Genomic DNA, 26,017 nt, shown 5'->3' on the forward strand with positions numbered 1-26,017 from the left:
CACATACAACAAGCAGACAATATAGAGCAGTAATTCAAGCTGCCCGAACACAGAAAAACACAGCGCTTGTTGCAGTGGTGCCCAGCTGTGCTTGCATTCTGTGGCCCAATGTTGACTTTCATTTACCAAAAAGCCATAAACACACAATGATGTGATGTTCCTAAGTAGGGAGATGTTGTGTGAAAGAGAAAAGGTGAATCTAGAAAGAAAGAGTTGAAGAGAGAAAGATAAGTAAACAAAACAAAAAAACCAATTTCGTAGTGCGCCCTGCATCGCAAAATGCGATGTAGTGTGTGCTACGAAATTCGTTTTATTAATTACATTGTTTACTTACCTCCAATTATCCATATTCCAGTTTTTAGCAGCCCCCACCCTACCCCTCCCCCGCCCCGCCTTTCTGCCCCACCAGAACTCCCTCCAAGGGCCGTGGCTGCGTGTGAAAGCAAAAAAGGAGACAGGAGTCAGGGAAAGAAAATATATAGGTCAGAACAAAGAAGAGAGGTAAAAAGAAGAGAGGTAAAAAGAGGAGAGGGCAAAGAGCAGCTTGTGGAACAACATCTACATGCCTGAATATATGAAAGCCTGTCTGATCCGAACGTAGGATGAGATTCTATTTTAGATTCGATTAAAGAAAAAGGTTGTTTGAATAAAGTGAGGATAAAATGCTTGAAAAGATGTGACCCTTCACCAGCTGATAGCAAAGGTCCCTTCCCTTGATAAATGTCTCCATCCTAAACACATGACTAAAGTGAATGGTCGACTGAGGAGGAAAAGACATAATATGCCACCTTCTGATTCAGCCTTACCAGGGCATCCTGGTACACGTTGGTCCACTGAACCTGTTTTGCTTGGTTGCCCGCCAGGACCATCGGACGCCCCAAAACATCCAGGTACTCCTGGAAGAAAACAGAAAGGAACCACAATCAGACCGTTGCACATACCACTTCTTTGCTGCCTTTTTTGACCTTTCAGCATTAACACAATATTCCGTCTCCACACCATATCGATTAGCAGTCTACTCATCCTGATTAAACACAGCATGTACAAATGATCTCCATTATGTTATCGGGGCATAGACTTAAGATCAACAATATCATATGATACTAACATGAAGAGAAACATCTCATTAGGTGGACATTAGAATGCCTCCTACTCGAAATGCATTCACTGCTAAAGAGAACATTGGAGCATATTAGCAAGGGCAATATCGCTGCTTTGGCAGGACTTTTTCCCACTAAAGAGGCAATATTTTTATCGTCCTATCAGCAAGCTGTCGCTAACAGCAGTTAGCGACAGCTTTTAGGCGATATCAACCGGTTTCGGGCCCGCTTTGCAAGTCAGCGATATTTATCGCTAATGACATGCAAAGTGGGCGTACCCAAACTGTTAGCGACTGAAAGCAATTCGCTAACACAGCTATCTCCTATTAGCAATGCAGGCTTAGCGATAAAAAAGTCACGCTAAGCGCGATTATCACTAGAATCGAACGCCTGCTAATAGGATGACTTAATTGTATATTCAATGGGAGGTGGATTGTCACGTTAAGCCCCCATTGGTGTTAATGCGTGAATATCGCTGGATTTCCAGCGATATTCACACATTTCGCTGCTATAGCTGGATATTTTAGCACAATGGAGAAAAACGTTGCTAATAGCATGTTTTCTCCGCCAAGATATCCAGCGATAGGCAGCGATAAACAAAACCACGCTAACCGCGTTTTGCGATAAATATCACAATTCCTTGCTAATATGCCCCTTTCTTTTATGGTGAATCTGATACACTTTTTCAAAAGTTGTCTTCTTTTTATTGCTAATTGAGAGGCTGATCAAAGAATGGTGGAGAGGAAACTAGCATTTTGGGACAATACATAACTTTTGAGATAAAGGTTAGGGCACTTACCTTGGGTGATACATTTTTTTCTAGTTTTTAATTGGTTTGCATAAACATTTATTAATTAAGATTGTTTTAATCCTGTTAATGCCATATTTTCTGTTGAAGGATATCTAGAGTTGTTTTTTGGTCAGCCACTGCTTATCTTTGGTTGGCTTTCTTAAAAATCTCATATGTTTACTTTATATTCAATGGATTTTCATCTCAATGGGAGTGCATGTGTTTTGGTGCTCTCTGCCTTGCGTGCTACTTCCGCTTCATGTTCTACTTTGCTTTTTTTTCTTAATTTTTTTTTCTCCCGAAAACTCTCCTTTGTTGCTCCCCTCCTTATTGCCCTACTCATGTGGGGTAGCGTTCAGCTGCTCACATTGGCCCCTCCTCTAATGCTCTCTGCTCCCCCCTGGAACAATCTTATTGAGGAAGCCCAGCAGATGCAACTTGCAACAGGACTGCTTATTTTGCCACAATGTGCAACATGACCTATGCTTGCAAGCAAGACGATGCTTGTGCACAAATTTTATCATGCTGCCATAGCTATTATGTTTTTTACAGCATTGGCAAAAAGCATTTTTTTCTACTTTTTACTGCTGCTGATCAACAAAAGGGTAATCAACGCTTTCAAAAGCGAGTCCTATTTGGCTTTGCCGTTGCTTGTTTTTGTTTGTAACTTTACCCTTTCACCAACTCCTATTTTACTTACCTGGCTATGTTACTTACCATTTCTCCCACAATATTTCTGTCTTATTTATTTTTTTTAAGTTCCCAATTTTGTTAACTCTTTTTTTTTGACCCATGAGTTTTTTTGGGCTGAAAATAACATGTCACACCCTCTACAATGCAAGCTTAATTATTTATTTCCCTGCCTTTAAATTCAAATTGTAAGAGGTTAATGTTTGACATCAGCATAGCCTACATCTACGTAAAATCAGCTCCTAGAGACAGACCTTCCTTGTTATCACTGCCATCCAGTTACTCAATAACATTGTAGAGGCTATAGTGAATACAAGAGCGTTGCAATATGGAAGATACCAGAAGATCTTAGGAAGACAGGAAATTGTAAGAAGGGGCAAGTTATGAACTGTGGACAGAAAGGCATTAAATACATCCGTGAGCGCCTGCAATAGGTAATGAGATCTTACTGAATTGGAGTGAATTAGAAACAGTCAGTAAAATGGTGTTGAGCGGTGTAAGAGCCTTAATCATACCTATCCCATGAAAGGATGAAGAATACAACATGCTGATGACACTTCACTCTATCTTAAACCATCTTATCCACCTGAAATTACTGTAGTGAAATCTTTCCTCGAAAACTGACAAATTAGATAAATTACTTCTCCCTGAATCTAAATCCAGCAAATCTGAATATCTTCTCCTCTCCTCCATGGAAACACCACCTCCTGTCAAAAGCTGGCTTGTTGAGCTCTCACATCAACATTGACGTCAACATTGACATCAACGATATTCGCTTTATTTATTTATATGTTTATGTACCTGTAATCCTCCGTAATCCATAGATTACTACCTCCCCCTCCCCGCGTCACCGCCCGGCATCTACTCCCACCACCAACCGCTATTGCTGCTAAATCCCAATGGATTGAAATTAACTCCTATAAAGAACCTCAAATCTGATCCGTAAGCCGCTAGTATTTTGAAAAGCTTTTTCAAAATTCTCCTGGCAAACTAGTTATTGCACTCACTCTAACTCTATGTGCCTGCATTTAATAAATGGTACTGCAGGCACAAAATGGTATCATTTGCCCACATAAAGTCTCAAGTTGCGAGGCACAAAATGAATAACATCAGTAACAATTGTCACACTGCAATCTTTTCCAAGTTTCTAGACAAGAAGGTGCAAAATAAGCATGCCCCACCAGGATTGGAAAAACTTAAAGACATGGCTCTTTCCAAGAAAGGACTATTGTGGTCTTGGGCCTAGAAAGCTGTAGGAGAAGCAGGTTGATCCTGGGTATTTTGGTTTCCTTACCGGTATAGGACAGCGCCAAGCTACCCGTCAGGTGAACAATGCGCTTTATAAGTGTATGATATTATAGTATTGTGGCTCACCAGGACATGCATTACGGTTTTGGAGCTGCACGTGCCACCTCAACGTATTAATTGGTTACCACGAGTACAGAGCCGGTGGTAGCCATTCTCAACATGAAAGTTCTTCATGGCACGCAGCTTCTCTTGACTTTATAGGAGGAAAGAATGATCCACCCTCTTCCTCCATCATTTAAACCAGGGACTTGGTCAGTGGAGAACTTAAGTTGTCAGCTGCAAGTGTAAAGGTCCTACGAGTCGTAGGAAGGCTCGCACAAGATCTCTGTTTAAAAGCAAATGGATGATAGGATTTTACTGATCCTTCTCATGTTCATACTTCTGATGTGTGCACTTGACAGACCATTAAAACTCGTTGGTGCCTACAGAAACAGGGCTGCAAACTCCCTTTGTATGTTTTATAATGTAACAAAGAATCAGCTCTCTTGGCCTCTTCATTTGTTTCCTTAGTTAAGGCGTCCTACTTCCCAGTCGCGGAAAGGAGACAGTGGCAGTGTCTCTGACCCGCTTTGCGACCTGACCTGGGCAGTGTAAGCTAACGCGCTGCTTTAAAATAACGTTCTTCTTTTTAAAATTGTTCTGAATGCATTGTAACTTTGACTAGTGCTTTTTTAAAATTCACTTTCCCCTGCACCACACGCCACTTTACTGATTGTAGGATCTGTTTCCCTGCATCGGTTCGTTGGGACACTTCTGGTCGGACAGCATGCAGAGCGGTTAGCGCTCTAGTGTACAACTTCCTGTGGCTATTTAGGCAGAACAGGGGCTGCAGCGCTTTGCGGAAAGGAGACAGTGGCAGTGTCTCTGACCCGCTTTGCGACCTGACCTGGGCAGTGTAAGCTAACGCGCTGCTTTAAAATAACGTTCTTCTTTTTAAAATTGTTCTGAATGCATTGTAACTTTGACTAGTGCTTTTTTAAAATTCACTTTCCCCTGCACCACACGCCACTTTACTGATTGTAGGATCTGTTTCCCTGCATCGGTTCGTTGGGACACTTACGGTCGGACAGCATGCAGAGCGGTTAGCGCTCTAGTGTACAACTTCCTGTGGCTATTTAGCCCTCACAACATATTGAGCGCGCAGCGGTCGCGCGCAGCCCCGCCGAAGACCCGCCAAAGAGCTGCCCGTCCGCGCCAAGGCAGCGCCAGGCGCCTGGCACTCTGCTCTTCACCCTGGCACTAAGGCGGTAAGATGTGTTACTCCAAATCCGAGCTGCTGAGCTTTCAGCATTCCTCATGCTCCTGCGCCAGACGCAATCCTGCTCATATACGCCATCCTCTTGTTACTCCCTCCCAACTGTGCTCTACTTCCAAATGTAAATCCAAAACTCCCCCTGTCCATACCTTCAGGCTAGGACACCTTAACGTAAGATCCATGTATAAACATCATTCAGAAATTCACGATCTTTTAATTGACCATTCTCTAGATGCCCTGCTCATGACTGAGACATGGCTCCTTGACGAGATGGACTCGGTCTGCAACCTGGTAACACCCACAGGCTATTCGATCTATACTGTGAACAGGGGCACGAGAGGGGGCGGGCTAGCGCTCATAATCAAATCCCACTTTAAGTACCAACTCGATAAAGTAGACATCAGAGGTAGCGAAAGTGCTCGCTTCTCGATTAAAGTCAACCCCCAGTTCTGTGCTACTGGCCTTCTGGTCTATAGACCTCCTGGTGCTGATGTTCCCTTCACCAACTCCCTTTTACAATACCTGGACACCCATGTTATTAACTCTGCCAACTTTACGATTATTGGCGACCTTAATTTGCATCTTGACAAGAATACTGAGTCTAAAGCGGCAACTTTTTTAGCGGATCTTGCGGCTTTCGAACTCAATCAACTTGTCTGTGGCCCTACCCATAGAGCAGGACACCTCCTTGACCCCATTTTTTCCAACATCACCGGCGGGTCCTCTGGCACACCTATTCCCATGACCTGGACTGACCACTACTTAGTGATGTTAACCATCCCCTGCAACTCAAGCCCTGTAGTAGCATCCACTCCTTCAGTTCAGAAACGGCCATGGAGAAAACTCCGCCTTGAAGACCTACATGATATCCTGGCATTAAATCCCCTACTCCCGAGTGAAGACCTGGATGCAGGATACGATCAGCTCTGCCTTTGGATTACCCAGGCTCTCGACACCCTTATCCCTGCCAGATGGACCAAGGCCCGTATCCACACGGCGAGTCCATGGTACAACTCAGAACTTGCTACCTTGAAAAAGGAATGTAAGAAGGCAGAGAGACGCTGGAGAAAAAATTATGATGCCAGCCTTAAACAAGAGTATGTCCTGCTCCAAAAAACTTACCACCGTAAGGTCTGCAGAATAAGAGCGGCATATTATGCCAGTGAAATCAACAATAGCTCTAACACCTCAAAATCGGTTTTTAAAATTCTGAAAGACCTCACGGCAAAAAAATCGGTCAACACCATCACTACCTCGCCTGACCTCTGCAACAATATGGCTAATTTTTTCACAGATAAAATCAAGAAGATTTACGACACCTTCCCCAAAGGCCCACAGTCACCGGTCACCTTTGATCCTACCATGCCTTCCCTCACTTCCCTTCCTACACTTGACCGTGAGACTTTCTCTAAAATCTGTAGAAAGATTAAATCCGGATCTCCGGCAGATCCCTTAAAGCCTGACCTTTTCTGTGACGCTCATGTACTCATCACAGATCATGTCCGTGACATCATCAATCGGTCACTCTCCACCGCCAGTGTTCCTACCAAATGGAAGCAGGCATGGGTGTCCCCTATTCTAAAAAAACCCACTTTAGATCCCTCACTTCCGGAGAACTTTAGGCCGATCTCCCTGCTCCCTTGGCCTGCTAAAGTGGCCGAGGCACACGTCAATAACATCTTGTCCAACTTCCTCCTCACCAATAACATCCTGGATGACTCCCAACACGGGTTTAGAGCTGGTCACAGCACCGAGACAGCCTTGCTCAGTGTTTCTGAGGACCTCCGTTCCATTCTTGACGCCGGCGGAACTGCAGCACTGGTCCTATTGGACCTCAGTGCTGCCTTCGATACGGTGTCACATGAGGTCCTCTTGATGAGATTGGAGGAAATTGGAGTTACAGGGGCAGCCTTGGGGTGGTTCAGAGACTTCCTGTCTAACAGGTCTTTCAAAGTCTCCACCCCCCCTTACATCTCGAAGGAACATAGCATTGGACAGGGAGTGCCGCAGGGCTCGTCCCTTAGCCCTACCCTGTTCAATCTCTATGTCCGCCCGTTAGCGGAGGTGGCTAGAAGGAATGGAATGGCTTTGGTATCTTATGCAGATGATACCCAGTTGGTGGTGGCTTTGAATAACAACAGTGGTCTGGAAGCCCATCACTTTAAACAGACACTCATTGACATCACCAACTGGATGACGGCGAATTTTCTCCAATTAAACGCCGATAAAACCGAGATTCTCCTCTTGGGAAAAAATACCGCATCCTGGGGAGATAATTGGTGGCCTGATATTCTGGGCCCACCCCCCAAGCCAAAAGACTGTGTTAAAAATCTAGGCGTCTGGGTCGACTCGGCTCTAAAATATACCATCCACACCAAGAAAGTGGCTGCCACGTGCTTCAGCATTTTACGCAACATCAGGCCCATCCTGAAGTTTTTTGACTGCCGCACCCGCCAGCTCATTGTCCAGGCGACGATCCTTTCTAGACTGGACTATGCCAGTTCTCTCCTTCTGGGAGCGAACTTGGCCGAAACCACCAGACTGCAGAGAGTCCAGAATGCGGCTGCCAGGGCTTTGGTCGGCCTCCCTCGTCATTCTTCAGTCTCAGGAACCTTAAGAAAACTGCACTGGCTCCCGGTGGGAAAAAGGATCCAGTTTAAGGCTCTATGTTTAGCCTTCAAGATCCTCAAAACCGCCTCTCCCCCACTGCTGAGTCCCCGCTTGTCTGAATATACACCTAGCAGATCTCTCCGCTCAGAGGGACAACATCTAGTGATCATCCCCCGCACTAGACTTGCCAGAGTTGGTGGCCGATCTTTCAGCTTCCTTGCTGCCAAGCTATGGAACAGCTTGCCTGTAACCATACGGGGGATGCAGGATCTCCTAGCCTTTAGAAAGGCCATCAAAACCCATCTTTTCCAATAATCTGTTTTCTCTGTGCACCTTCAATCTGCATTCTGGTCAGCTCGCAGCGCCGGGACGCCCCTTGGCTGGGGCAGCCGCGCGCTATACAAATTCCCATAACATAACATAACAACAGTGGGAAAGCAGTCTAAAGCTATTGACACATTATGCACGCACAAGCTCTTTGAACCTGTAGGATTTTACAAAGCCTGGTAAACAAAACACATGTTAAATAAGATGTCTTTTGAACTGGAACATTAGCCCAATGAATTGTTGAACTACTGCATACAAGCACCTCAGAAAGATTCGGTTTTCACCTGGAAAAAATAGTATTTAGAACATTGGAAAGTTGGGAGCTCCATTGAAAACAATGGAGTGCTCCGGGCTTCAAATTGCCGGAAGAAGCCCGGAGCATCAACATTCCAATGTTTAACAAAGGCCTCATGGAGCCCAAGGGGATTTCAACCACCTCTGGCTCCGTGAGGCCTTTTGTGGTATCTTCCACATTAACCACACCTTTGTTTTAAAAATTAGAAAATGTTGCCTTCTAGGGGTGGAATTTTCTAATAGCCTTAGAGCCCTCTGTAGCAGGCTCTACCGGGTATTAAAGGCCCACTCCAAAGGCCCACTCCCAACAGGGAGCGGGCCTTTAATGGCCGGTAGAGCCCGCTACGTTGGGTTCTAAGGCAGTATGAGAACACATGAGTAAGGATTTTTACACATCCACCTAAATGAAGAACTGGGGATTCTGGTATCATTTTTGAGCACACATGACTCTTCTTCAGAAGATAGCAACATTTGCTCTCTTTGAGGTTTTCTCTACAATCCTATACATAACAGACTGAGTATCTAGACCTAGTCCTCTTTTTTAATTGACTACTATGAAACAAGGCAAGGTATATTGTTTCCTGCTTCCTGCACTGGCACTACGGCAAATCTTCTTCACTGCAGAGAACATTTGTGCATATCCTTTAATCAGCACTGTTGGTGCTGATACAGAAAGCGTTTGTAAGCACTCATGGTTAGGTTTGCTGCCAGCTATTGACTGACTAGTGTCAAACAGTTGTTAAGACTCAATGGAGTGGAGTAAATGTCTCCGTCCATCCTGAACATAAGCTGTTGATGTCCTTCCTCGTCTACCTTCATCTGAAGCTGGTTTACAGCTGCTACCGGGGTGATGTATGGGAGTGAGAGAGATTGGAGAAGGATGAAATTAACCACCCTGAGATTAATTTTACAGATCAATCCCAAAATTGGTGAGAGGAGTTGGCCTAACTGCTTGGGCGGTCGACCTCGAATCTGGGTAACTGGGTTTGAGTCTCGGCAATGACACTGAACATCCTGTGATTCTGGGCAAATCACTTAATCTCCCCGTGTCTAACAAAATGAATGTGTCCACATGTAATGCAACGGGTGCTATATGAAGCGCTCTGATGCCCGATACCTTTGGGTCAAGTTTGCGCTATATAAAACTCCGTAAAAAAAGTGTAAGTAATTCATGATCCCAAATTAACAAATAAAACCATAGAGAGAGCATATTAGTTTATTTGGATACACCTTGGTAACTATGTGAGCTGCAACCAGGTAGCCAAAACATGTTGGGTGCCAGGCAAAGACGTTTAAGGAGGCAGGAGGCAGTGAAGTGGACTAAGGTATGAAAATAGTGGGATGCAATTTGGCAGATGATCATGCTTGAGTGTCACAGTGAGCTCTTCTCCTATTATTGGAATGTTGTCTAAAAAGACAATATAGCATGTGTTACAAATATTTTGAGTGGGGATGATGGAAGGAAAATGATGACCTGTATATTTCATGGAAGAATTCAGTTGTGAGAGGGCAGGAAAAATCCAAATGTTCATTTTTGTTTTAAAGACAGCTTTTTACATCTTGAGGTCTATGACGCTTTATCCATTTTGCTCCTACCCACTCAATTTTTTCTTCTTTTTTTAAAGGCTTGATTTGCACCAAGGAGCATCATGTGACGACAAAAAAAATCCAGGAGGGGGAGTAGCGGATGAGAAGAGACTCTATGGACAATCTGGATTCTTAGTGCATAGAATACAAAGATGCATCTATTCTTTTTCACCTGGGTTAAACTCAGCAGATTTGTCACTGGAGACAACCCACTGACAAGATCATTTAAATTTGGATTACTATGGAATAGAATGTAATCATGTTTTTTGGGGGACAAAAGTTGAAAGAGGATCAAGGAGCGATTTCACCAAACGATGACCATCTTACATTCAGAAATCCTAGCATATTTGGCATGAATACTACCTATTTTAGGGGCATGGGGGCATGTGAACGCCTGTACCATAAAAATTCCATATATAACTTGACAACATAGAATATGAAGGAAAGATAAATGATCCAGATATTTAGAGCTCCTAGAAAGAGATGGTGCCTTAAGCTTAATCACTATGTACCCTATTTAAATGGAGCATTTTTGAATGGCCTGGAATTCCTTGTAGGGTTTCGGTACTAAATGAGCAACCAGTACCATTTTAACAGTGAGCGGCAGCAAAATGGGCACTCTACCACATTTACTTTTTAATACATAATGAACCCACCTAATAAAAAGGGTGCATCTCTTTTAAAAATTACTTTAGATCTGCCCCTATGTACCCATATACTCGCGTGGCAGAGAACCTGGAATCCATAGCACAACGCAATGAGGTATCAACCATGTTGCCACAAGCCATGGAATATCCAGGCTAGAGCTGCAAGAAAACTGAATTTATGGGCTCAGCTTTATTAAGGTCGATTGGGTGCAGGCTATTGGGTGTAGGCTATTATGTCTCCATGTCCAATGAATTCTACAGAGCGGGCTCCTTTGGAGGATAGTCATCATGCGCATCTGTCAGAGGTCCGTTGTCAGGCTACTGAGTAGGTGCGGTCTCATTAGACCTCTGTTGAGAAAGGATTGCATGCATAGACATCTGGGTGAAGTAGTCCCAAGGATGTATAGCAGGGGTCTCCAAACCGGTCCTGGAGGGCCGGATCCATGCCAGATTTTTGGGATATCCCCATTAAGATACATGTAGTTATTTTAAAAGTCTGGCATGGATCCGGCCATCCAGGACCGGTTTGGAGACCCCTGATGTATAGTATGTGGTGGCATCTCCAACATAAGATCCACCAGGGACAGGCAGTGGGCATGCAAAGACTCTTCAGAAGTGTCTGCACAGGGACTCAAAAGGGATGAATGTCAGGTGAGAGGCAGCCAGGAAGACAATCGCTCTCAGTATGTCTCTCTCACCACAGTCTCTAGTTGCCTTCCTTTATCCTGCTATGTTCCCTTATTATCGCCTTAACAATTTGACAAATAACTCATCGTGCCACACTGATTTCTGCTCTTTTCTTTCCAGTCCCATCTCTTTTGTCCCTGCCCTCTTTCATTCCCCCGTACAGCCTTTTAACTCCAGAGGCTGAAGAAAGCCCCTTAATTTGAGCGTACAGCCATTAGCTGTGATCTGAGCAGCCCGTTTCCTGGGTGCTAATAGCTTATCGCTGGACCTCCATCTTCAGCTGCCTGATTTAATAGTTTGATGGATTCTTTGCTATTTCCAGTTTCTGTCCACGCTGCTTGGAAACCTCACCAAGGAACAAGCTCGCTCTTAGCACACATCAGAATACATACATCATCTGACCGGGCCAGCAGGGGGGATGTGATTGCTCCAACAGCACGTCTGCAGAAAAAAACACAAGAGGAACAAAAGAGCAAAACTCCACACAGCCCCATGGAAGCCAATTAGCGGTAGTCAGGGGTAGCTGTTGCTAATGCTGCCATTGGTAGCCTAGGTTTCACCGGCCATGAAGGCGGATGGAGGAGCACATTGTAGGGCTTACACTGTCCTCTATCTAGCATTTGCATTTATTGACCACCCCTGAATTATGAGTAGAAAATATCGTTCTGTTGAGGTGGGATCACTGCTTAACAATCTGTGGCCAACTACCCGCTACTTAACATTTGGGTAAGTCAACATCTAAGCACACCACCACCTTATGCACAAGACAGTTTTCAAGTACAACATACAAAGGGCAGAATCTCCGACTAAACATTAGATATTTCCTCAGACAGAGCATCACATTAAAGACAAGAGCTTCTGACATTAGATCAAGCACATCCTCAGAAATCACAACTTAAAATCTGGCATAACGAGAATATGAATCATACAAAATGCATAAACCAAAGACACCACTACTTATATTTCCAGCCCACTTGCTAAAAGGTAAGAACATCAAAAGGCCAAGCTAAAGAGCCACGCCTGCTAATTGTACCTATTAGATAAGAGGCGTCAAGATGCCTAACAAGGGCTTTCCATTACAGAGAGGTGTTCATAAAACGATTTTTTGGGAACAGACCCTATAGGAAGCTTAATGGCGGCAGTGACTGCTGCAGTGCCAGGCCAGCGGGTGTTTAACGACCTATAAGCAACGCATCAAAAGGTGAGGCTGTACACTCTTCCAACCACCCAGAACTTTTATTCCCTTGCACGTTATTCTGGTATCTACAGATTTTCTTGAATGTTCAGACAGTGAAAAGTCGCGAAATGTCTCAGCAGAATTGTTGTGCATGCGCACTTACACTAAAATTATTCCAAATGCAATGAAAAATAATTCTACTGTTTATTTATTTATTTTAAAGGTTTTATATAGCACTGGCTAGACCCGGAGGTATCAGAGCGCTTTACATGAGCAACAGATCATAGTTACATGATAAAATTACAAAATATTGCGGTGTATGTGGGTCAACAGGATTAGAAGTACATTTTTCCTTATAAAGCCACATGCTTTTTAAAACAAATATGTGTTGAAGGCGTACCCTACTAATTTCGGAGGAAGGGAAAATCCGGCCCATTAGAAGTTGGACTCTGAGTGTGCACATTTCTTGCTCTTCAACATCTTTCTGTGAGATACTCGTGCCTATTCTTTTACTCTCTCGCCCAACCCTTAACTTTATCATCACATTCAACTATTCATCCGCGTGTCTTATTTTTGCTTCCTCTTCTTCATTTTTTTTTTTGCCTGCTCTTTCTCCTTTCCCATGTTTGTACTTTCTCTTTCCCTTCCTAATGATCTCATTTTCTTCCACCTTTTTCTCACTTCGTGTTTTTTGCCTCACTAAAGTATGAAAGTCTCCAATGTATGTTATTGCTGTTTTGTTATTACAGTTTGTTTAAGGGCAGAATTATATTGCTATTTTAGTAAGAATCTGAAGCTCGGGACCTAAAATCACTTGCCCAGGATGAAAGTATTTCATGAACCTGAGAAGCTGGGATTCAAATCTAGGTTTTATAATTCCAAAGTCTGCAATTTAGGATTATACGAAAATTCCGATTTTTTTAAGGAAGTTCCACATGCCAACCCTCAGCCTTTGACAATGAATTAAGTTGCTAGGAATCCTTTGAAAATTCACCGAATGATAGCTACAAAGGCTGAACCTGTTGTCTTCACATTTGTAAGAGACTTAGGGCTAGATGTAGGTAAATAGGATTTACCGATTCTAAAATACCAAATTTTACCGATTCGGTATTTTAGAATCGGTAATCCTATGTAGCTAATAATTCGGTAAAAATTACCGAATCGTTAAGATTCGGTATTTACCGAATCGGTATTTACTGATTCGGTAATTGCCATTCATTCCTATGGGCCTGGAGGCCCATAGGAATGAATGTATCGGTAATTACCGATTCAGTAAAATAGGGAAAGAGTCAAGGGTGGCAGGGTGTCACTTTGACACCCTGTTGCACCCCTGAATAGTGCTTGTGTGCACATGTGGCACACATGCATGCCCTAAGGGCATGTATGTCTGTCACATGGCACAGGTGTAAATGCACAGATTTGCATTTACAGAGATAATCGTTATTTACCACCAACTAATAGGTGGTGGTAAATAACGAATCCTTAAAGCACAAAAGCACTCTTTAAAGTGCTTCCTACATGTCATTTACCGATTCGCTAAATACCGAATCGGTAAATTCCGATTCAGTATTTACTGAATCTGTAAATTGGCCCCCTACATAACACACGCCTATTACCGGTCGGTAACGGCCGAAATTCGTTAATTTCGGCCGTTACCGATCGGTAATAGCCGTCCTACATCTGGCCCATAGTCTTCACTTTTGATATTCAAAGATATTCAACGTTTGTAAAACAGACTGAAATTCCAGAATGCCATATTTTGTATATATTCCCAACATCTTCATTGTCAGAATAAAAATGATGTTAATGTTTCATAGTGTTATTGCTTTCTCAAAGAGGGGGTTGAAAGATTAGTAAATCTGTGCCTTCAAAAGCACATCTGTAAAATATACTGGCTCAATACATATATATAGAGGAGGGAGGAGGCTTAAAAATTCAAGCCACACAATAATAGATATTTCAACATGAGCCCAAACAACTAGAATCGTTGTAACTTCCCATGTAGAAAGCCCCTCAGAAACATTCTCTTAATAGGTGCACACCAACTTTTTCTTCAGTGACAGAAGAAATAATGTTCATCCATCATAATAAGCACCTTAACTCGCGTTCTAGGAGTTATAACATCCAAAATACATCCTGAGCCAGGATATTAGGCCACTGAGATCCTTGGAAATAAATTGTCCACAGACAAGTAGCTTCCTCTGAATCAGTGCTACCTCATTCGGTGATTGATAAAATATTGTAGATATCATTGTTTACAAATGATTTGCTATAGTTATGTTAAAGTTCATCGAAACTTTGAACTCAGATCAGTGCCATTCAGAATGCAGCAAGCATTCCCTCGACTTAGAATGAGATGAAAGTGATACACTATTAATACACTGATTAAATGCAGTAAGCACAATGTGGGTGGCTGGGTACTGAATGTTTTACTTTATTTAGTCAATGCATAAAGCCGGATGCTTTAGTCCATAAGTATCGCCCGAAGCCAGCCCTTAATTCTATAGATAAAAAGTAATGCCTTTCTGTAGCAGGGTCCAAAAAGGCTTGACCTCATTTACACCCTGAACATTAAGAGTGTTCCCTTATAGATGGCCTCACTGTCCCCTGTCTCCAAGTCGGGGAGGATGTTGGCTTTTGAAACATCTACTGTAGACTGGTTCACGAGCATTGTTCAATGAAACTTTTTAAGACGTTTCCTTATACCTCAATTGCACACCACAGGTTAAGAGATTGGCATTCCTACAAAACTATGTTGCGTTTCAATCTTGATACCTAACTAAAGTATGGTATCTTGGGTACAACGCTGGCAGATGTAGTGTTCCCCCATCTCATTTACTTTCCCGCTTTTTTCAGCTCAAATCCACTATCCTCTTCCTTTGTCAAAGTCTGCAATGCACTTGCTGTCCTGCTTGAGCAATGCTTCAATCTCTACTCAATTACATTTACTATGACTTGAGTGTTGTTTCAGGTTCACTGTTGACACTTGGAGTGAGGTGGGAACAAATTGAAAGCCTACAGAGTAGAATCTTCAAGAAAGGCCTCCTCCTTGGGGTCTCATTTTTTATCTAAAACAGAGAAAGCGAATCCTCTATTTTAAGTTCTTGTTAAGACAGCAAGGTTGTCTTTTTCTAAGAAGGGATTCAAACAAAAATAACCCAGAACCATACAATCATGAGGGCCTGCTTACGCTTGGACAATATGAAAAATATCCCGTGGCTTGCATACATTAAAAATAAATTAAGCTCCCTGGGCCGCCCGGATTTATTCTGCAAACCGGAATGTATTGTTAAAGATGACCTGGAATGGTTCAAAGTGACTTTTATTAAATTAAGGGGAAATAGAGCGGGAGAGCTGCGAGCTTGTGAAACCCACTGTGAGGGAGCACTATATTTCTAAGTCTACAATGGCCATTGAACCTTATTTAACGGTTGTGTCAATTCCGCTACACCGCTGGTTACTAACCAAACTAAGACTTAACCAGATTCATCTCCTGTTAAATGATTCTAAGGTGTGGGCTAAGCCCGAGGATTTACCCGTCTGCAAATGTGATAGTTATTCTTTGCAAGACACTATACATTTTATGTTTTTTTGCAGTATTTACGCCTTGCCTAGGAAAAAATATATTGTTCCGTTGCTTAAAAACAAGGGGTTTGTCCAAGCCAAACCAGCTCTACTTTACTTAAAAAAGCTAGACTCACCACTAACAATGTTTAGTGTCGCAAATTTCTTGATAGCTGCTTTTCGCCTTAAAAAACGTACCGGAAACAGACAACATGACATCATTGGCGACAACTTATGGAATCATTGAAAAAGTGTTGTACCTTTTAAAACCTGTAAATATTTTAATTGCTCAATTTTAATAGTAACATCTATTCAATGTAACTGTATCCCCTGATTATGTATTTGTGTCTGCGTGCTTTCTATGATTTGTTATGAATCGAAATAAAGCTGCTTTGAACTGAACTGAACTTACACCCTGAACAGTAAGAGTGTTCCCTTATAGATGGCCTCACTGTCCCCTGTCTCCAGGTCGGGGAGGATGTTGGCTTTTGCAACATCTACTGTAGACTGGTTCACAAGAATTGTTCAATGAAACTTCTTAAGACGTTTCCTTATACCTCAATTGCACACCACAGGTTAAGAGATTGGCATTCCTACAAAAAATGTCGCGTTTCAATCTTGATACCTAACTAAAGTATGGTATCTTGGGTACAACGCTGGCAGATGTAGTGTTCCCCCATCTCATTTACTTTACCACATTTTTTCAGCTCAAATCCACTATCCTCTTCCTTTGTCAAAGTCTGCAATGCACTTGCTGTCCTGCTTGAGCAATGCTTCAATTTCTACTCAATTACATTTACTATGACTTGAGTGTTGTTTCAGGTTCACTCTTGACACTTGGAGTGAGATTTCAAAGCCTACAGAGTAGAATCTTCAAGAAAGGCCTCCTCCTTGGGGTCTCATTTTTTATCTAAAACAGAGAAAGCGAATCCTCTATTTTAAGTTCTTGTTAAGACAGCAAGGTTGTGTTTTTCTAAGAAGGGATTCAAACAAAAATAAATCACCTTTCTAATGCAAACATGGAGTTTACAATAAGTTTTCTAAGTCGTACACTTACTCTATGTCAGAAAAAAAAATAAAGTTACCTCACGTTCAAGGGGAGGAAAAAAAGTATACTTTTTCAAAAAATTTAAGAAATCATCAAAATTTCTTAAAATAACAATGTAAAGTACAATGGAGTGTGCATTTTTAAATCACAAAGTCCCAAAGCGAGACCAATGTTCTTATTCAGAGTGAGTGTTAATTGAAAATGGTTTGATTTCCAGAAGAAGTGGCAAATATTATGAGTATGCACCAGAGAAATGTATTCCACCATAGGCTCTGGATCCAAGTTTGAGATTAAATACTGATCCATCCGCAAACAGTAGTTTATGCAGGGATCATACTTGTGGGTGGTGCAATATATGTCAATTTACCATTGATTTCTCCTAACAGATTTCAGCAGGTCAAATCTCCAGGAATTTATCCAGTGGAAAAAGTGCCGTAAAAATGCAGAACATTAGTATTTTGGAGTGATAAATACTATGTTTACATTATACCTTTTTGTACCTTTTAGAACTTGGCACAGGAGATATTTACTGTACCAGTAGTGTATCAAACCATGAGGGGGCCACTATGCAAATTACATAGAGGCCCTTCCTCCACTGACCCAGTCAGAAGCTCTCAGGCCCATGCCAGGCATGGCTCTTACGTGATGGTGGAAGAGCGTCGCCCCTGCAGCCCGCGCAAACAGATCGTAAATAAAAAGACAATAACTACATTATTGTCATTTTATGTAGGCTGTCAGTCCAAGCTCCTGAATGGCTATAGGGTGAGGCGGAGTGGGCCGGGCATTCCATGGAGGAGTAGAGTCCTAGGGTGGCCAAGCATACATGATCGCTTATGCTTCTACAACCCAGCTGTGTTACACAGCAAAGTTGAAAAAAAGACACAGGCTCCTATGCATCATCTGAGCGACAAACTAGGCTGCTCAGACCAATCCTGGCGCTGCTCTAATTTGAGAGAAGTGTCTGGATTGGGTGGGGAGCCTGTGCCCTGAGGTTTCATCCCCTTCTGGCCCAACAGCGACGAGAGGAGCAGCGAGGCGGCTGACAGCAAAGCGGCAGGTAAGTCTTTTCTTATTTAATATTTCCCCCTCCCCTCCCCAAAGCTCTGCCCTCCTCCCACGGCCACCCTATCACTTAAGATAGGCGGTGGCCGCCACTGGCCCATGCCCAGGGCCCGATGCGTAACTGCGTGCGGCCATGCATGAGCGTTTCATACTAACTGGTCCCAGACCCCGTCAGTGTACTGTGCTTTGAGGAGAGGCCCCTGGAGCTTTGGGACACTACCTCACAATGGGGGCTAATGTTACACCAATGTACTGTAGTTGGTAAATACCTTACCTCGTATATCAGTATTTATCAGGTGCAGTAAATGCCATCTGTTATTCTGAGATGGAATCAGAGCTATAAAGATAATGTGGCTGAGTAAATTATTCAACTGCATCTGAAATAGCACTTTCCATGGTAGTTACAGGATTTCCCATTGCTGTTCGACTCTAAAAGCCCTTAATGACAAAAGAATAGTTCTGTATGTTCTAAAAAAGGACACAGATGGATTTCAGGGGATTGACTGTAAGAAAAAAAGTGCCCAAACACAATGTTTAGGATAAAAATGTATTCAAAGTGATTTGGAAGGATTCTCTCTACTTACAACAAATCAAATGATCAATTCAATTGTTAAATTAATAATGTGTGGAGGCATTTCGATTCGAAAGACTATTCTATGTAGATAAAGCACGTTTACGTAATGGTATAGGCAAAGGAAAAAATCGCCTATCTAGTAACAAGCAAGAAAATGTATGCGGTAAAGATATATCTGTAACTCTAAACTAGAGGAAATAATTAGAATGGATGTATGATGGAACCACACATCCCAATACCATGCATGCCATTACCACACAGCTTTTACTACATAATGCCTTTACCACACAAGTCTTTACCACACACATGCATTCACCATGAATACCTTTACAATGAAAATGTAAGTATATCTCACGTAAGTAAATACCTTTTGTTTAAATATATATATATAGATATATGCGTACGTACATAGATGTGTATGTGTTAGGATATATACATACACATATATACTATATATACATTATATATATATATATATACATTATATATATATATATATATATATATATATATATATATATATATATATATATATATATATATATATAGATATGGGAAAAAGTGAGAGATACATATTACCTTATCGACCCAACCCATAAACTCAACCACACTTAAACACTAAATATACCATTACCATCCAATACCCGTACCCACCCTAAACCCTAAAAATACCCTTACCATCCAATAACCCAACCCACCCTAAACCCTAAAAATACCCTCACCACCTAATACCCTTACCCATCCCTAAACCCTAAAAATAACCTTATCACCCAATACCCTTACCTGCCCTAAACCCTAAAATACCCTTACCCTCCATTACCCTTCGCCACCTACAACATCCTTAAAACCCAATACCCCTATCTACCTTAAAGCATAAAAATACCCTCTTCACTCAATACCCCCACCCTAAACCCTAAAAACACCTTTAACACCCAATACCCTTACCCACCCCTAAAAACACCCTTAACACCCAATACCAACCCCAAAACCCTAAAAATGCCATTCCCACCCAATAAACTGGGCAAAAGTTAATATGCACTAAACTTTCTGAATTGATAGTTGCACATGCTTAATTTAAGCCTGTGGTTTCGGTGCTCAGTACGGGCACATAATCATCACCACTGACATTTTTCATGAGCACCAATTAAGGTCACATTCATTAAGTCATTAAGTGATTTGCAAAAAATCACAGGATGTGAGCCGACGCCAAGACTCAAACCTGGTTCCCCAGCTCCAAAGTTGGCAGCTCTGGACATTATGCCACATCATCTCCTCACATTTATTGTTAGTAGTTGGTTCTGTTTTAGGTGGAGCTAACAGGAGAAATGGGAGGGTGCAAGCTGCCTCTTGAAAAGAGCCCCAGAACATATTTCTTTTACACATTAACCACTGATAGTTGCCAATGTAATGACCCACCCCACCTCCAACATCCTACACTGATTATTAAAGTGAACATCATAGCACAGAGATGATGGGTAAACTCACCTGCGTGTTAATTCGTATAGCTCCAATAGATGGGATCTCAAAGTAATAACCTAGAAAAATGGTATGAAATATTAGTTCAGTACATCGTACATAGTCCTCCTGCTGCTACAGCGAAATAAATGCAATTTCACTTTATCTGTGTGATCAATTTTCAAGCACAACCTTCCTCTGATGGTTCCCACCAATGTTATAAATGACTTTCCAAAAGCCCATCATACCACTTTACTGTTGTTTCTAAACACTGTAAATAACCAGCTTTACTAATATCTGATTTAATGTTCCTCTGTGTCCTGGGTCTGGAAGGATAGACGTTTGAGTTGGTCTTGCCAGGATTATAACTCTCGGCCTACAGATCACAGTGGATGTCATTTCAGTGCTTAATCACTGAGGCACACTAGTGTGTGATATATACAGTGGTACCTCTTTGGGGTTGCAGCTCCTTGCCCTGGGGTATTGAGCACATAATTACCCTGTCAGTGCAGTAGAGGGATAGAAGAAGCCATGTCAGTGCTACAACATTTCAACAGCATGAGATTCATCTTTCAGAGTGTGCAGTCAGAGCCACTTGAATACAGCACTGAGAACTCCCTTCCTAGAGAATTCCTGTCAGTGCTACAGCACTCCAGGACAGTGAACCTTCATGCAGCACTGACTCGCCTATGTTACAGGACTGCAGCACTGTAAAGTGCCTCTAGTAGTATCTTGGTATAGAAAAGGCCTCAGGAGGTAACTCCATGCCTGTGCTGTATATATAAGATTTACAGCACTCCAGCACTGTATACATATGCTAGTAAAGTCCTGTCATTTGCTAAGGGTTTAAGCAGAGAGAATATTACTGTAGCACAGTAGTATCAGGGAGTGTGTTTATTTCACACTAGTTAAATTAAACACACTTTGTTAAATTACTGTCGGATTTAATTAATTACAAAATAGTACTTTGCATACATGCAATTTGGGACGTTTATAATGCGCAATAAATGTGGCTACCCGGGTAGTGATTTGTGATAGATGGGAAAAAGACAGAACCCCTGCCAGTTCCTAACTTCACTCTTGCAAAAACCTATGAAAAAGGAGTTTTGTACGTTCTTTAATTCGTTCAGTTTTAAGGATGGAAATATCCGGCCATTATGTCCCTTTTCCCCTGGTCTAGCCATACTTGGAAGCAAGTTAATTGACCAAACTGCAAAGAAGACTGAAGACGGACTTCAGAGTCAGTGAAGAGCAGCCACTGGAAGTGGAAGAAAGGAGAGGTCATCTATCAGGTTGGAGGACGAGGAGGAACAGCGTGCTCTTTGGGGAGAATCACGAGGACTAGAGGTCCTCACGATTGACTGAATGTTATCTCAAAGAGTTAGTATATATATGCTCCTTCGTGCTGTTTGGATTTGAGTAGACTGCAGGGGCATAGTTTCGGGGGGTTGTTGGGGTGTTACACTCCCCTAATAAATGTATTATCTGATGAATAGTTGGGTACAGGTGCTTTCAGTTGGGTATGGTGAGGTCTCTTGGATTTCATCTGAGATTTTTTCATGCCTACACGGATGAAAACACACACACTCTCTCTGTGTTGAAAGTCCTCAAAAGTCTTGGTTATTTTCGAAATTTTGCGTTTCTCTCACTTAGTACTTCTACCAATCCACATTTCTCTCCCTGTTCACTGCCACTTAAGCCCCTCTCATGCAGCCTGTTTTTCATATAGTACATGCCAGTATGATTGGTGGGAAATATGAACCGCCCCCAATCTTACCGACCAAGCTACGCGCCTGGTAGACTGGTCATAATTCCATCCATTAAGTAGGTCACTACAATTGGGCATTGTGCCATGTGACCCTCAATGCCAACAATATCAGCGACCCTATTGAATTGATGTTGGTTCCTGAGAGAGTCTTTCTGTTGGGTGAATGTTTATGTTTCTTACTCTAATTTTGAATCTTCATTTGTGGTCATGGTTTTTTACTCTCGATTTCCATGAACTTACTTACTATCCCGTCACCTTAAAAATCTTATTATATTGATCACCGTAGACTCTTTTACAAGAAGGCTGGCTTGTAACAGCACTAACTGAGGTATGTGGTATTGAGGCAAGTGTGCTGTGGTACTGACTTTGCTTTTGGAATGTGGTTGTGAGTCAGTGACTTCAGGTTTGTCGCTGGTACTCTCTCGGTGTTAAGTGATGTTGCGATTGGTATATGTGTTTTTAGAACATTGGAATGTTGGGAGCTCCGTTGCAGACAATGGGGGGCTCCCTGCTTCTACGGGCCGTTAAAGGCCCGCAGAGCAACATTCCAATGTTCTACAAAGGCTTTTCGAAGCTCGAGGGGATTTATATCCCCTCGAGCTTCGAGAACCCTTTGTTTAGTTTGTTAGAACATTCTTCCCTCTAGTGGCAGAATGTTCTAAAAGCCTTATAGCCCTTCGAAGCAGGGCTATACCGGCTATTAAAGTCCTGCTGTCTCGTTAAAGTCCCTCGCCGTCGGCTCGGGCCTTTAACGATTCAGCAGACCTTTAATAGCCGGTATAGCCCGCTACGGTGGGCTATAAGGCTATAGTATGTTTACTTTTTAAAATAAAGTAATTCAAAGGAAGCTAAAACATCTGGTCCCCTCATTTCCTACCTGGTACTGACGTGTGCCACAGGTGGTTGCAAGCTTTACCCTTCTTTTCCCATATTCCCTTTCCCATGTATGCCATGTGTTATCCTGAAAACAATTTTACAGCTTCGACAGTTTGACTTCCATCTAGACCCCGAGTTGTCACTGGAACCCTTTGGGGGCCTTTTACGCCATCATTAGTCTAAGGACGAGGGATGCAGATTCATAATCCTTTATATTTTGGTGAATCAATGCCCACGTGTAGCAATCGAGCAGAGTATCCACACTGGTTTACTATACGAGCAGTATACCCTTCCTAGCAGCAGTGCCAAGCAGAGGGAATGAGCGAACTCACAAGAGACTGTATAACCTACAGCAGTGCCCTGTCCTATGCTAATACTCTTTTGCCACACAGGCGCTTGCTGCCACCTTGCTCTCTTACCTTTGTTTGCACATGCCATCCACTGCAAAGGGGTCACGTCATAATTATGCTGCCCGACAGAGAAGGTGAAGACACGAACCTGCAGATCAGGAAGGAAATGTTACTAAAATACAACACCTGTCCTAAAAGAGGCAGAGTACTGAGGATAAGAAGCAAAAGTGAAATAAACATTTGTGAATAAACAAAACAGTAAAATAGAGAAGAAAGTCCTCCCTTGCAGATCTTTTAAATATTACTTCTTCAAGAGCATCTCTTTTCAAAAACCATCTGTTGAAAGCAGGCTGCTACTCTACCTAATCCTTAAAATTATTGCAAACTTTAAAATCTGATGGAGTGGAAAATCACGTTTAACAATTGTGACAAGAAAACCCGAACATGACACTTTCTGAGAGAAAAATTAATAAACGTGAATCAAATATACGTTACAGAAAAATGACGAAAACAATGAATTTTAGTTAAAGCTTTGTAAAAGCATGCAGAAAAAGTGTAGTATAGACTATATCATTTGTATAAGTACCATAGGTTGTGATTTACGAAAGAAAAAGGACTATATTTTATATACGGCCGTGGAGAAGAGAACCATCGGCAGCAGGAGAAGACATTAATCACCGGCTGACTGAGGATGTAGTTCCGAACTTTTCCTGACTTTCAACAGCACAGTGCTCAAAGATGCACATAAGCCTGCATACCTTTCTCTGTGACTCACTCACTCAGAGGACATAATACAATTTTAATTGGAAAGGCACGCTCAAACTTACTAAAAGGAGACTGCTAACCTGCATGCAAAACTACATGGCCCAGAATGCACCGAGGGACAATGAATTAATCACATGGCCAGGGGAGGCGGGGTTATGTGTAATAAAGCTGGAAACAACGAATGCAGGTCTCAGGTGTGCTTTTCGTGCCCAGGAAGAAGGGGCTTTGGCGGGCCCTGAAACGCGTTGGCAGAGGTAACCGGATGTCAGAGATTGTAAACTCTCTGTCTGTGTTGCCGCTTGAAACGCCGGATTTATTCCTCCATTCAGAGTCCCAGCACAAATAATTAACTCCTTGCTGGCGTGGATCAAACTACTACTATCTGTAGGTTGGGACTTCAGTTCCAACACATTGATGCTTCAACATGTGAGCCGTCTCCAAACACCGATCGTGCACCGCCTCGCGGGCACTACATCTCCAGCCTAACCCCTGGTCGAAGTACAGAAACCTTGTCTGGTCGAGTTTAACCGACACCACGGCTATTCTTATGCCATTGTGCAGAATCACGATCCCCAGTCCCTGTCCTGAAGAGAACCTGTAATAACGCTGGTTCGAAACGCGTCGACACTTCCACCCTGCGGTAAACCCCCAAGGGTGCCCCTAGGATAGAACTTTACCGATTTCTTTGGATCCTAGTTGTGCAACCCGCTTCAAACAACTAACCACAGGCCTGGTTGACAGGCAGGCATTTCATTCCATCCCTCCCGCCTGTCCCATGGTTTTACAGTCTGATGGACTGGTTACATATTTGTTTTACACTTGAAAGTTTTTGCACTGTATATAACTACAATCTATGTTGTTCACTGAATTTTGTATTGTTTTGGGGTGTCTTGCTCACTTATGTTGCTTCATTCATTTTTGTAAGTGTTGTATATTCGTAAAATTTGTATACTTGTAGATATTGTCATCATGAATCCACTGTCATAACAGTTGTTTTGTTTGTGTTCGTGTCCTTGAATCCTTAATAATTTGAGTCAAAAAAGAAAATAAATTTGCTTTGGGATTCTTTCCCGGTGGTCACGTGGTATATATTGACTACGTGGCTGTAATTTGTTTTTGTTAATTTTCCTGTCCAGCCACCCTGTTCTGTTTCCCTTGTTGTTGAGATCCGGGCTGGGCAGACGTTGGATCCAAAACCTTCACTGTTCTACAGAGATTGTAAGCAGGCAGCACGTTTAGGCTGGAGGGCTGAGCATTGTTATGTGCCTTCTCAATGCCTAGGGCATTTTTGATGGAATATATATATATATATATATATATATATATATATATATATATATATATATATATATATATATATATATATATATGTATATATATATATATATATATATATATATATATATATATATATATATATATATATATATATATATATGTATATATATATATATATATATATATATATATATATATATATATATATATATAGTTGTTTAGGGCATACAGATTATCTTGCATTCCTTGAGGGTAAGTATTTATAATGTTCTTTAAATGGTATACATGCAAGGGGTCTCTAACAGACCATATGAGATTTTCATTATGACGGTGTGTTCTTGCATAATTTGGGAGATTTAGCATTATGCTTATTATGAAAAATTCCTGAAATTACAGAATTATACCATTTGACGCAATTATGGTACATTCTTGGCAACATTTTAGTGGGGGACTATGGGAACAACGTGAATGACCAGAACGCGATCTGCTTTTGTTTACAACAGTTGTATTTTTTGTGCTATTTATTTCTTGCTAAACTAGAACGCTAAGTTCCGGTTTTGCATTTTGAATTATTTTGCAAAAGTTTTGTGGAGTTTTGCAAAATTCTGCAACAGCAATTTACACAAATTTTGCATAACCCTAATCTCTAGCTGGTGTAGCTCAAAGGTCTGAGCAAGACAGGCTTTTCTTTTTGTTTCTTTGCATCGGAGGTCTTCAAACTGTGGGGCCCACCCCCTTTGGGGGGCATGGATGGTTTGGCGGGCGGGGGGGGAGGGACAAATGCCTCTGCAAGTACATGTGACTT

At 42.1% G+C, this 26,017-nt stretch overlaps 1 protein-coding gene across 1 annotated transcript in view; it reads right to left on the reverse strand.

Annotated features, from left to right (window-relative positions):
* Window positions 1–26,017, reverse strand: part of CACNA2D2 (calcium voltage-gated channel auxiliary subunit alpha2delta 2) — a gene marked incomplete at its 5' end in the record, with an annotated part of 448,456 nt that overhangs the window by 369,518 nt on the left and 52,921 nt on the right. The window contains 3 exons of the mRNA XM_086949852.1: window positions 807–896; window positions 20,206–20,255; window positions 23,239–23,317. Coding sequence (XP_086805978.1) covers window positions 807–896; window positions 20,206–20,255; window positions 23,239–23,317 — 219 coding nt within the window. The remainder of the gene's footprint in view (window positions 1–806; window positions 897–20,205; window positions 20,256–23,238; window positions 23,318–26,017) is intronic.

Source organism: Lissotriton vulgaris, unplaced genomic scaffold (genome assembly GCF_964263255.1).
Source record: "Lissotriton vulgaris unplaced genomic scaffold, aLisVul1.2 SCAFFOLD_2047, whole genome shotgun sequence".
Taxonomy (NCBI): domain Eukaryota; kingdom Metazoa; phylum Chordata; class Amphibia; order Caudata; family Salamandridae; genus Lissotriton; species Lissotriton vulgaris.